General features: G+C 42.2%; 1 protein-coding gene across 1 annotated transcript in view; it reads right to left on the bottom strand.

Moving 5' to 3' along the window:
• LOC106584890 (protein prenyltransferase alpha subunit repeat-containing protein 1) overlaps positions 1-14,353 on the bottom strand; it is an 83,016-nt gene that overhangs the window by 41,511 nt on the left and 27,152 nt on the right. The window contains exons 3-4 of the mRNA XM_045706657.1: positions 14,258-14,324; positions 5,605-5,709 (exon numbers count right to left, since the gene is read on the bottom strand). Coding sequence (XP_045562613.1) covers positions 5,605-5,709; positions 14,258-14,324 — 172 coding nt within the window. The remainder of the gene's footprint in view (positions 1-5,604; positions 5,710-14,257; positions 14,325-14,353) is intronic.

Here is a 14,353-nt window from a genome sequence, read left to right as displayed (position 1 = left end):
TAAACCCTGGACCATTACTCCTGATCATCACAGCTAGCTAGCTGCCACCGAGTGACCCAGCCCCACCTCCCGGTACACTCAGTGATCACCCGGACTCTACCCAAACACGGCTAGAATCCACTGCTCCACCGGCTCCCTGTCGTAAGCTCTGGACCTTTGCATCGGATCATCACTGCTAGCTAGCTGCTACCGAGTGGCTATAGCGGCTAACACCCTTGCCCTGAAGCTAACACGAGTTAGCCACGAGGCAGGCGCATCTAGCTAGCAAACCAAATTACTACAATACCTATTTCGCTATCTGGCTTGGACCCTTTGTCGACACAGCGCCCCGCCATACCAACACGACTGGTCCACCAACGAAACTCCATCCGCTGTGCCTTCAACCCGAGCTTTGCCGGACGTCGGAGCAGACACTTCTACTTGCCCCGGCCTGCTAACTTTAAACGCCGTGTCTCCCGCATGCTAGCGTAGTAACGACTACCCCGCGGCTTCCCTGCTCCATCTATTGCTGTTCACTGGACCCTATGATCACTTGGCTACATAGCTGATGCCTGCTGGACTGTTCATTAATAACGGAACTCCATTGTGTTTATATTTGTTTATGTCGGCCCCAGCCGCGAACTCAGGCCCTGTGTGTAGTTAACCAACCATCTCTGCCCACTCACCGCCATTTTACCTGTTGTTGTCTTAACTGATTAGCTCTTGTTGTCTTAGCTAGCTCTCCCAATCAACACCTGTGATTGCTTTATGCCTCGCTTTATGTCTTCCTCAAATGTCAATATGCCTTGTATACTGTTGTTTAGGATATTTATCATTGTTTTAGTTTACTGCTGAGCCCCTAGCCCCACTCAACATGCCTTAGATACCTCCTTTGTCCCACCTCCCACACATGCGGTGACCTCACCCAGCATATCTAGCAGCAGAGATGCAACCTCTCTTATCATCACTCGGTTCCTGGGTTTACCTCCACCGTACCCGCACCCCACCATACCCGTCTGTACATTATGCCCTGAATCTATTCTACCACGCCCAGAAATCTGCTCCTTTTATTCTCTGTCCCCAACGTACTAGACGACCAGTTTTGATAGCCTTTAGCCGTACCCTCATCCTAGTCCTCCTCTGTTCCTCGGGTGATGTGGAGGTTAACCCAGGCCCTGCGTGTCCCCAGGCACTCTCATTTGTTGACTTCTGTAACCGAAAAAGCCTTGGTTTCATGCATGTTAACATCAGAAGCCTCCTCCCTAAGTTTGTTTTATTCACTGCCCTAGCACACTCTGCCAACCCGGATGTCCTAGCCGTGTCCGAATCCTGGCTCAGAAAGACCACCAAAAACCCTGAAATTTCCATCCCAAACGATAACATTTTCCGACAAGATAGAACTGCCAAAGGGGGTGGTGTTGCATTCTACTGCAGAGACAGCCTGCAGAGTTCTGTCTTACTATCCAGGTCTGTACCCAAACAACTCAAGCTTCTATTTTCAAAAATCCACCTTCAAGAAACAAGTCTCTCATCGTTGCCACTTGCTATAGACCACTCTCTGCCCCCAGCTGTGCCCTGGACACCATATGTGAACTGATTGCCCCCCATCTATCTTCAGAGCTCGTGCTGCTAGGTGACCTAAACTGGGACATGTTTAACACCCCGGCCATCCTACAATCTAAGCTTGATGCCCTCAATCTCACACAAATTATCAATGAACCCACCAGGTACAACCCCAAATCCGTAAACATGGGCACCCTCATAGATATCATCCAAACCAACTTGCCCTCCAAATACACCTCTGCTGTTTTCAACCAAGATCTCAGCGATCACTGCATCATTGCCTGCATCCGTAATGGGTCTGCGGTCAAACGACCAACCCTCATCACTGTCAAACGCTCCCTAAAACACTTCAGCGAGCAGGCCTTTCTAATCGACCTGGCCCGGGTATCCTGAAAGGATATTGACCTCATACCGTCAGTAGAGGACGCCTGGTTATTCTTTAAAAGTGCCTTCCTCACCATCTTAAATAAGCATGCCCCTTTCAAAAAAAATTGAAGCAGGAACAGATATAGCCCTTGGTTCTCTCCAGACCTGACTGCCCTTGACCAGCACAAAAACATCCTGTGGCGTTCTGTATTAGCATCTTTTGCAGGGAAGTTAGGAACCAATATACACAGGCAGTTAGGAAAGCTAAGGCTAGCTTTTTCAAGCAGAAATGTGCATCCTGTAGCACGAACTCAAAAACGTTCTGGGACACTGTAAAGTCCATGGAGAATAAGAGCACCTCCTCCCAGCTGCCCACTGCACTGAGGCTAGGAAACACTGTCAACGTCGATAAATCCACTATAATTGAGAATTTCAATCAGCATTTTTCTATGGCTGGCCATACTTTCCACCTGGCTACCCCTACCCCGGTCAACAGCCCTGCACTCCCCACATCAACTCGCCCAAGCCTCCCCCATTTCTCCTTCACCCAAATCCAGATAGCTGATGTTCTGAAAGAGCTGCAAAATCTGGAACCCTACAAATCAGCTGGGCTAGACAATCTGGATCCTCTCTTTCTAAAATTGTCTGCCGAAATTGTTGCAACCCCTATTACCAGCCTGTTCAACCTCTCTTTCGTATTGTCTGAGATTCCCAAAGATTGGAAAGCTGCCGCGGTCATCCCCCTCTTCAAAGGGGGAGTCACTCTAGACCCAAACTGCTACAGATCTAAATCTATCCTACCCTGCCTTGTAAGGCCTTCGAAAGCCAAGTTAACAAACAGATTACCGACCATTTCGAATCCCACCGTACATTCTCCGCTATGCAATCTGGTTTCAAAGCTGGTCATGGGTGCACCTCACATTACTGTGCAGCCGTATTCATTGACCTGGCCAAGACGTTCAACTCTGTCAATCACCACATTCTTATTGGCAGACTCAACAGCCTTGGTTTCTCAAATGATTGCCTCGCCTGGTTCACCAACTACTTCTCTGATAGAGTTCAGTGTGTCAAATCGGAGGGCCTGTTGTCCGGACCTCTGGCTGTCTCTATGGGGGTGCCACAGGGTTCAATTCTCGGGCCAACTCTTTTCTCTGTATACATCAATGACGTCGCTCTTGCTGCTGGTGATTCTCTGATCCACCTCTACGCAGACGACACCATTCTGTATACTTCAGGCTCTTCTTTGGACACTGTGTTAACTAACCTCCAGACAAGCTTCAATGCCATACAACTCTCTTTCCGTGGCCTCCAACTGCTCGTAAATGCAAGTAAAACTAAATGCATGCTCTTCAACCGATCACTGCCCGCACCTGCCCGCCCTTCCAGCATCACTACTCTGGACGGTTCTGACTTAGAATATGTGGACAACTACAAATACCTGGGTGTCTGGTTAGACCGTAAACTCTCCTTCCAGACTCACATTAAACATGTCCAATCCAAAATTAAATCTAGAATCGGCTTCCTATTTCGCAACAAAGCATCCTTCACTCATGCTGCCAAACATACCCTCGTAAAACTGACCATCCTACCGATCCTTGACGATGTCACTTATAAAATAGCCTCTAACACTCTACTCAAGAAATTGGATTCAGTCTACCACAGTGCCATCCGTTTTGTCACCAAAGCCCAATATACTACCCACCACTGCGACCTGTACGCTCTCATTGGCTGGCCCTCGCTTCATTACCCGTCACCAAACCCACTGGCTCCAGGTCATCTACAAGTCTCTGCTAGGTAAAGCCCCGCCTAATCTCAGCTCACTGGTCGCCATAGCAGCACCCACCCATAGCACGCGCTCCAGCAGGTATATCTCACTGGTCACTCCCAAAGCCAATTCCTCATTTGGCCGCCTTTCCTTCCAGTTCTCTGCTGCCAATGACTGGAACAAACTGCAAAAATCACTGAAGCTGGAGACTCATATCTCCCTCACTAGCTTTAAGCACCAGCTGTCAGAGTAGCTCACAGGTCACTGCACCTGTACATAGCCCATACATAGCCCTTCCAACTACCTCATCCCCATACTGTATTTATCTTGCTCCTTTGCACCCCAGTATCTCTACTTGCACAGTCATCTTCTGCACATCTACCATTCCAGTGTTTAATTGCTATATTGTAATTACTTTGCCACCATGGCCTATTTATTGCCTTACCTCCCTTATCTTTCCTCATTTGCACACATTGTATATAGACTTTTTTTCTACTGTATTGTTGACAGTATGTTTGTTTATTCCATGTGTAACTCTGTGTTGTTTTATGTGTCAATCTGCTGTGCTTTATCTTGGCCAGGTCGCAGTTGTAAATGAGAACTTGCTCTCAACTAGCCTACCTGGTTAAATAAAGGCGAAATACATATATATATATTTTTTTTTAAACCTGACTCCGTTACACCAGCTCTGTCAGGAGGAATGGGCTAAAATGTACCCAATTTATTGTTGGAAGCTTGTGGAGGGCTACCCAAAACGTTTGACACAAGTTAAACAATTTAAAGGCAATGCTATCAAATACTAATTGATTGTATGTCAACTTCTGACCCACTGGGAATGTGATGAAAGAAATAAAAGCTGAAATAAATCATTCTCTCCACTATTATTCTGACATTTCACATTCTTAAAATAAAGTGGTGATCCTAACTGACCTAAGACAGGGAATTTTTACAAGGATTAAATGTCAGGAATTGTGAAACTGAGTTTAAATGTATTTGGCTAAGGTGTATGTAAACTTCCGACTTCAACTGTGTGTGTAAGTGTGTGTAATTGTCCCTCTCTCTCTCTCTCTCTCTCTCTGTTTCTACCCGCTTTCTACCTCTCGCCCCTCATCCTTCCTCCCTTTTCCCCCTCCTTCTACAATATACTGAATGAAACCAGTGTCAGGCCAGTGATAATCATGTGACCATAATTTCCTAGGGTCCCTTGGGGCACGCAGGGTGTCTTTCTAATGGGATGTGATCCTACAGCCTACCGGCGTGGGCTTGGTCCTGATCTAACATGACGGGGATGGTGGGGAACGGGGGGGGTTAAACTGTGGGAAATAGGTTAGACCGTCCGTCTCGCAAGAAAGATATCCCCACTCTCTCACTCCTTCTGTGCCTTCCTCTGTTTCTCTCTCTTTATTACTAAGTATTTCTCCATCCTTCTCTCTCCTCTCTCTACCTCTCCCTTTTCTCTCCAACCCACACTCTCTTGCTTTCCTTCTCTCTTCATCCCTCATTAACTCTCTCCATCCCTTCCTCCCTCCCAGCTTGGGTTAGTGGTGGTAAATTGTATAACTTTACTACATCAATAATATTTTAACAGATTTATTCTGTTGCCTGGTTTAGAGTCGAGCAGGGACTCAGTAGAGGCAGTAAAGATTGGACCTGTTTAACCGTGTGTATGTGCATGTGACATGTTTGAGTGTGTGTAAATGTGTGAGTGTGTGTATGTATCAGTGTGTGTTGTGTTTAAGTGTGTGAGAGGATTTACAGTGGAACCTATAAATGCCATCGTTTTAGAAGCACTCAAATATTTTGGTCCACTGGTGACTAAACATGCATCGTAAAACCGGCAGTTACAGTTTAATATTTTAAAATATTGAACGTGGACACGCGCAGGCAAACACCACACACACACACACACACACACCCCTTTCCAGTCCTACCTGTGTATCCATGTCTCGGGGCTCTTGGGGAACTTGGTGAGGGCCAGTTTTCCTAGGTACAGGTCTCTCTCTGGATTTAGGGCGCCACATTGCAGCAGCTCCTTCCTGCCAAAACAGACAGAAGAGAGGAACTATTCAATGACTGTCAATCTCAATGTTCTCTACCGGATGTGAATGTTATGTTACTGCACATTTGTTTGCATGCTATTTGCATACTTGTTTTTGTTTTATGAAACACAAAAACTTCTCACAGGAAAAAGAAGTTATTTGAATTGATCAAAGTTAGGCAAGTTAGATCCTCAAAGACACTCAATGTACAAGCAAACACATTCACAGGCTAAATAGCCTACACCATGGTAGTGGACTAATTGTTTTATTATCTGCCAAATGAGCAAATGTTTGAAGGCAGCTAGGGCTTAATGAAATATACCAGGCAACGATTAGGTATGTGACCTTGACAGTTGGATACATATTTTGTATGACAGAATGATTTGACCAGGGTGTTGTCTTTAGCCCTATTCGCACGGGACTAGTATTACAATAGAACATTGGTTATGTATTTATTACCACAGAATGTCCGTTATACCAGAGAACGATTCGGACGGGATTCGTTTTTTTTTTCTTCCCCAAACTGCCACCTGTAAGAATTGTTTTATTTTTCCAAAAATTGACATCCATGACAAAAGCCTGGAGATTTTTTTCAAGGCCAGAAGATATTTCAACAAGTCTGGACGATAACAGGCCACACTGAAAACTTGAGCTTGGTTTCCAAGTGTCGCCATAATATTTGAATGAAGGTAGTGTAATCATAATCATTACGATATTTTACCGATCCACAGTAGGAGACATCCTAAATACCTCCCAGCCTTCAGATACGGGCAAAAGAGCGCATTTGCACTTGATATGCGTTTTTAGGCTATGAATGACAAAGTGAACTTGTCATTTACAAACGTTTAGCTCAGTTGTATGCCGCATTGTGATCTATTAACAGCAAGGTTTGCATTAAATAGGCCCAATATTTTTTTATGATGCATTTGGCGATGTTCAATTAATTCGCACGAAACGTATAAACAAAAACATTCACTGTGAAAGTTCATACAGTTGAAGTCGGAAGTTTACATACACCTTAGCCAAATACATTTAAACTCAGTTTTTCACAATTCCTGACATTTGATCCTAGTAAAAAGTCCCTGTCTTAGGTCAGTTAGGATCACCACTTTATTTTAAGAATGTGAAATGTCATTATCATTGAAAGCAAGTCTAAGAAGAGGTAGATCTGTTCTATGTGCGCTATTTTTATGCTTCCCGTTCTTAAGTTTGTTTTTGAGTCTTTTACTTTCGGTTTTGAACATCAGCTTCAAACAGCTGAAAATACTATCATTTTGGTTATTGAACATATATTTCACAGCAGTTTAGATGGTACAATGATTCTCTACACTTGCTTGCTTGTTTTGTCACATAAACTGAAATTAGGCAAACTATTAGAATATTAGCAACCAGGAAATGGCACAGCAACTTCTGCATATTGCAACCTTTAACTTGTCTTAAAGCTTCTATGATAGGCTTAGTAGGAGGATATGTTTTTGGCTGAATTTTTCTGGCCCCCATGGATCATTTCTTTCTTAATAAGCTTAAACTTGATTAAACTTGTCATTCGATTTTATTATAGGCTATTGACATTGTTTGTTCTCTCTCATTATTAGTCCCCTGGCTACCTTATGTTTTAAGGCTATTCAAATAAGGTTTTGAGATGTAACTCCGTTAGATTCATTGTTTTATTGGAAGAGGGCCATGCACAAAACGATGGAAGCATAGCCAATAGCCCGAAGTCATTCTCACAGCCTATCGAATGGAGAGAGAATGGAATATAGGCCAAGTTTTTAAAAACAGCTAGACAAGATAGTTATGTTCTACATTTTTTTAATAGGTTTAGGCTATAGCCTAAGGCCCATGCAGAGAGATAAACAATATTTTCTGACGGTACATTTTGCACTGCTTTGGTAGGATTCTCCACTTTGTCTGGCCTATATTCCACTCTAGCGTTCTGTAGAAAACATATTTATTGAAATAGACTACAGCAAATAGAAATAGACAAATTACTCGGAATGTCACTTGTGTGCTACCCCGCTGTGCACTGCGAGACTACGTTAAGTTCAAATAGACCATCATCTGTCACATCACAATGTCGTCACCATTGACGGAGGCCGTCAATTATCGTCGATAGACGATGCTATCGGAATATCGCCCAACTCTAGTTCAGAGAGTTACTGGTTCAAGCCCAGTTTGGGGCAAGAAGAGGGAAGGAAGCAATACTGTTACACTTGGTCATCTCAACTCCGAATTCATGGGTTGCAGCTCCGTCACTCTGTCTCGTTGTTTCCATTGTTATGAACATCCTACAGACGCCGCAGCATTGGTGCCCAAAAGTCAAGTGATGTCCAGTCATTTTGAACAGTCACTAATGACTGTTCAGTCTAAATTACACTATAGTGGCCTGGAAATACACTGAACAAAATTATAAAACGCAACATGTAAAGTGTTGGTCCCATATTTCATGCGCTGAAATAAGAGATCCCAGAAATGTTCCATACACACAAAAAGCTTATTATTCTAAAATTTGGGGCAAATTTGTTTACATTCCTGTTAGTGAGCATTTCTCCTTTACCAAGATAATACATTCACCTGACAGTTGTGACATATCAAGAAGCTGATTAAACAGCATGATCATTACACAAGCGTACCTTGAATCCCCAGCAGGACAATAAAAGGCCACTCCAACACAATTTCACAGACTTTGAGGGAGCGTGCAATTGGCATGCTGACTGCAGGAATGTCCACCAGAGGTGTTGCCTGAGAATTGAATGTTAATTTCTCTACCATAAGCCGCTTCCAACGTCGTTTTAGCGAATTTGGCAGACCATGTGTATGGTGTCGTGTGGGCAAGAGGTTTGCTGATGTCAATGTTGTGAACTGAGTGTCCCATGGTGGCGGAGGAGTTATGGCATGGGCAGACATAAGTTACGGACAACGAACACAATTGCATTTTATCGATGGCAATTTGAATGCACAGATATACCGTGACGAGATCCTGAGGCCCATTGTCGTGCCATTCATCCGCCGCCATCACCTCATGTTTCAGCATGATAATGCGCAGCCCCATGTCGCAAGGACCTTTACACAATTTCTGGGAACTGAAAATGTCCCCGTTCTTTCATGACCTGCACACTCAGACATGTCACCCATTGAGCACGTTTGGGATGCTCTGGATCACAGGTCGACCGATTAATCTGCATGGCCGGTTAATTAGGGCCGATTTCAAGTTTTCATAACAATCGGTAATCTGCATTTGTGGATGCCGATTATGGCCGATTACATTGCAATCCACGAGGAGACTGCGTGGCAAGCTGACCACCTGTTACGTGAGTGCAGCAAGGAGCCAAGGTAAGTTGCTAGCTAGAATTAAACTTATTTTTTTTAAACAATCAATCAAAAGATAATCCCTAGTTTACTTCACATGGTTGATGATATAACTAGTTTAACTAGCTTGTCCTGCGTAGCATATAATCAATTCGGTGCCTGTTAATTTATCATTTAATCACAGCCTACTTCGCCAAACGGGTGATGATTTAACAAAAACTCATTTGCAAAAAAAAGCACAATAGTTGCACCAATGTACCTAACCATAAACATCAATGCCTTTCTTAAAATCAATACACAAGTACATATTTTTTAAACCTGCATTTTTAGTTAAAATAAATTAATGTCAGCAGGCAATATCAACTAGGGAAATTGTGTCACTTCTATTGCGTTCAGTGCAAGCAGAGTCAGGGTACATGCAGCAGTTTGGGCCGCCTGGCTCGTTGCGAACTCTGTGAAGACCATTTCTTCCTAACAAAGACCGTAAATAATTTGCCAGAATTTTACATAATTATGACATAACATTGAAGGTTGTGCAATGTAACAACAATATTTAGACTTAGGGTTGCCACCCATTCGATAAAATACGGAACGGTTCCGTATTTCACTGAAAGAATAAATGTTTTGTTATAAAAATGATAAATTCCAGAATTGACCACATTAATGACCGAAGGCTCGTATTAATGTGTGTTAATTATATTATAATTAAGTCTATGATTTGATATTTGATAGATCAGTCTGACTGAGCGGTGGTAGGCAGCAGCAGGCTCGTAAGCCTTCATTCAAACAGCACTTTCCTGCGTTTGCCAGCAGCTCTTCGCAATGCTTGAAGCAAAGCGCTGTTTATGACTTCAAGCCTATCAACTCCCGAGATTAGGCTGGCAATACTATAGTGCCTATAAGAACATCCAATAGTGAAAGGTATATGAAATACAAATGGTATAGAGAGAAATAGTCCTATAATTCCTATAACTAAAACGTATTAACTGGGAATATTGAAGACTCATGTTAAAAGGAACCACAAACTTTCATATGTTCTGAGCAAGGGACTTAAACGTGATCTTTTTTTACATTGCACATATTGCACTTATACTTTCTTCTCCAACACTGTGTTTTTGCATTATTTAAATCAAATTGAACATGTTTCATTATTTATTTGAGACCAAATTGATTTTATTTATGTATTATGAAGTTATTAAGTTAAAATAAAAGTGTATATTCAGTATTGTTGTAATTGTCATTATTACAAATAAATACATTTATAAAATCATGTGAAATCCATAGATTAAAGCCAAATATTTTTTTTCAATTGACTGATGTCCTGTAACTCTGTTTCTTTTTGATTTATCTTTGAAATTGTTGCATGTTGAGTTTATATTTTTAGTTCAGCATACAATGACATTTCTAAATTAAGCAGGTGAACAGTGTTTAATCCGACACATTGGTGCGGCTGGCTTCCGGGTTAAGCGGGCGGGTGTTAAGAAGTGCGATTTGGCGGGTCATGTTTCGGAGGACGCGTGACTCGACCTTTGCCTCCTGAGCCCGTTGGAAAGCTGTAGCGATGAGACAAGATCGAAATTGAGGAGAAAAAGGGGAGTAAAAAAAAAAATATATATATATATATATATATATATATATATATATATATATATCTTCATCAGTGTCAATTGACAATGCAATGAGGAAAACGCTTAGTTGGGTGTCAGTTCTAAAACAAATGTTCATGAAAAGTGCAATTCATGAATAGGGCCCACAACTCAATACAACCTATAGCTGGCCAAAATACACTACATGAACAAAAGTATGTGGACACCTGCATGTTGAACATATCATTCCAAAATCATGGGTATTAATATGAAGTTGGTCCCCCCTTTCCTGCTATAACAGCCTCTACTCTTCTGGGAAGGCTTTCCACTAGGATGTTGGAACATTGCTGCGGGTACTTGCTTCCATTCAGCCAAAAGAGTATTAGTGAGGTCAGGTACTGATGTTGGGCGATTAGGCCTGGCTCGTAGTCAACATTCCAACTCATCCCAAAGGTATTCGATAAAATTGAGGTCAGGGCTCTGTGCAGGCCAGTCAAGTTCTTCCACACCGATCTTGACAAACCATTTCTGCATGGAACTCGCTTTGTGCACAGGGGCATATTTTTTACTTAACACTTATTTTTCTTAAAACTGCATTGCTGGTTAAGGGCTTGTAAGTAAGCATTTCACTGTAAGGTCTACACCTGTTGTATTTAGTGCATGTGACAAATAAAATTGTATTTGATTGTCATGCTGAAACAGGAAAGGGCCTTCCCCAAACTGTTGCCACAAAGTTGGAAGCACAGAATCGTCTAGAATGTATGTTGTAGCGTTAAGACTTCCCTTCTCTGGATCTAAGGGGCCTAGTCCGAACCATGAAAAACAGCCCCAGACCATTATTCCTTCTCCACCAATCTTTACAGGTGGCACTATGCATTCGTGCAGGTAGCGTTCCCTTGGCATCCTCCAAACCCAGATTCGTCCGTCAGATGGCCAGATGGTGAAGCTAGATTCATCACGCCAGAGAATGCGTTTCCACTGCTCCAGAGTCCAATGGCGGCAAGCTTCATACCACTCCAGCCGACACTTGGTGATCTTAGGTTTGTGTGAGGCTGCTCGTGCATGGAAACCAAGCTCCCGACAAACATTTCTTGGGCTGAAGTAGATTCCAGAAGCAGTTTGGAACTCTGTAGTGAGTGTCACAACCGAGGACAGATGATTTTTACGCACTACGCGCTTCAGCACTCTGCGTTCCCGTTCTGTGAGCTTGTGTGGCCTACCACATTGCGGCTGAGCTGTTGTTGCTCTTAGACGTTTCCATTTAACAATAACAGCACTTATAGTTGACCCTGGCAGCTCTAGCAGGGCAAAAATTTTATGAACTGACTTGTTGGAAAGGTGGTATCACCACGTTGAAAGTTACTGAGCTCTTCATTACTAAGGCTATTCTACTGCCAATGTTTGTCTATGTAGATTGCATGGCTTTGTGCTTTAATTTATACCCGTCAGCAGCGGATGTGGCTGATATAGCCAAATTCACAAATCTAAAGGGGTGTCCACATACTTTGGTGTATATAGTGTATCTCCAGAAAGAACAAATTGGAGAGTAGAGACCGACCGATATGGGATTTCTGCGTCCGATACCGATTTTTAGGGGCGCAAAAGTCACTGAATCCCAGGGTGAAATGAAAAACCAACCTTTTCTTACACAAATTGTGCTCTAAAGGATTAACAGATACTATAAATTATGATTTCTTAACAAAATATTACAATGAACATTATTTAAGAACATTTTATTTGTGGTTTACAGGAAATCCACCAAAAGGAAACAATTTCCTCTATAAATACGACAGTAAAACTTGTTTAGTTTACCTTCTTAGGTACAACTTAAAGATGTCTATCTATGGCAGTGGATAAGAAGAATGCAAAAGTGTTTGTGCTAAACCGCCACAAGGGGTGTCTGGCTGAATGAATTAAACTTTCTTTCAAAGTAAATCTGAAAACTGCACTGTTCACAAATAAGCATTGAAATGCAGTTACTACAGTGTTTACAACAGTCAAAGGTCACTTTATGGCAACCTCGCAATGAGAGTAAGTTATGACAAGCACAAGCTAGCTGTTCATTACAACAATGTTTTCTCACAGAAACCATACGTACATTACACTGAAAATTGGCATGCTCGGATGACTGAAAACGTTAGTCACACGTTCTAATTTATCTAGCTAGCAAACGTTAGCTACTTATCATGAATGCAAACACATGGCCTTAGTGATGAGGACAGGGCTGCTTGCTTGGTGAAGTGTTCTTTTGATTATTTACTTATTCATATACACTGGCTGTGGCAAGCTATTCACCGTCAAACTACCATGCCTACTCGCTCTCACGTTGTGACCTAGGGCTGAATGATGTCAGGCACTCTTCAGGCAACCATTGACATTTTCGAAAAATTACTGCAAATGAGCAGACATATTTGTTTATTCTATGTATATAATATCGGTGCTTTATCTGTGGAATAAAGACTGATATAAATATTTTTGTGAAAGGGTAATATCGGCCGATAATATCCGTCAACTGATTTATCGGTCTGGCTCTATTGGAGACTGAATCTTTTGAAACCTTGATGAAGACAGCTTGCTGTCGAAACGTTGATAAATAAATTATTGTAATTAGTGTTAAGAAATGATTGCATCAAAGCTACCCGAGTGTGTGGCTTTTCATTTTCTTTTGAAAGATGGTGAATGTCTAACATCAAACCGTGAGATTGAAATAGCTAGAAAGAAGAATAAAAGACTGATGCAATGAGACAATATAGACATTTAGACATTTTTAGACATTTTAGTCATTTAGCAGACGCTCTTATCCAGAGCGACTTACAGTAATGAATGCATACATTTCATTTCATGAATTTTTTTGTACTGGCCCCCCGTGGGAATCGAACCCACAACCCTGGCGTTGCACACACCATGTTCTACCAACTGAGCCACAGGGAAGGCTATATATACAGTGCATTCGGAAAGTATTCAGACCCCTTGACTTTTTTCACATTTTGTTACATTACAGCCTTATTCTAAAATGTATAAATAAATGTTTTCCCTCATCAATATACACACAATACCCCGTAAAGACAAAGCAAAAACAAATATGAGGGGACTCAGCGGAGGTTCAAACAAGTAAAAAGACAGCTTGGCCTAATTTCTTCAGAGCAGCTAAGAATTCAGGATAGTTAATATTTCAACACAGTACTGACTGAAGCATTCTACAGAATGCCATTTAAAAAGCAGCCTCTGAGATCATAAGGAATACGTTTTGTTGCATGAAGCATTTATATCAAGGAATCTGGTAGTTTTTGTCTGTCTAGCTGATAGGGAGTGAGCGGACGGAGTGGGTCTATTTACAGGACTTTGTTATTGCTGCCACAACATATATACACACGTAGCTTATACACAATAGGGCCGGGATGATACTAGTATTGCAATATTTTTTCCATGGCAAAAATTAAAACATGAAGCAGAACGAAAGCTTTGGTCCTTTCTAAACCTGCTGTATGTAAAATATTGCATGCTATAACTTGGAAAATAAATAAATGTGACTCTGGATGACAACATAATGTTTGTTTCCAATACTAACGAGTATCGCGATACTGCTTTCGTCCCGGCCCTAATACACAACACAGCTGGTGGGAGCTGGAGTCATTGGCTGGTGTCCATACCTGACATTCCAAGCGGTGGTAAAGTCTGAGTTGAGCAGCAGCAGAGTGCAAGTAATGTCCCCCAGAGCTGGAAGAGGGAGAGACAGAGACAGGTTA

The sequence above is a fragment of the Salmo salar genome, chromosome ssa24 (genome assembly GCF_905237065.1).
Source record: "Salmo salar chromosome ssa24, Ssal_v3.1, whole genome shotgun sequence".
NCBI classification, from domain to species: Eukaryota; Metazoa; Chordata; class Actinopteri; order Salmoniformes; family Salmonidae; genus Salmo; species Salmo salar.
The sequence above is the reverse complement of the archived record's forward strand: the minus strand, read 5'-3'. Positions and strand labels throughout refer to the sequence as shown.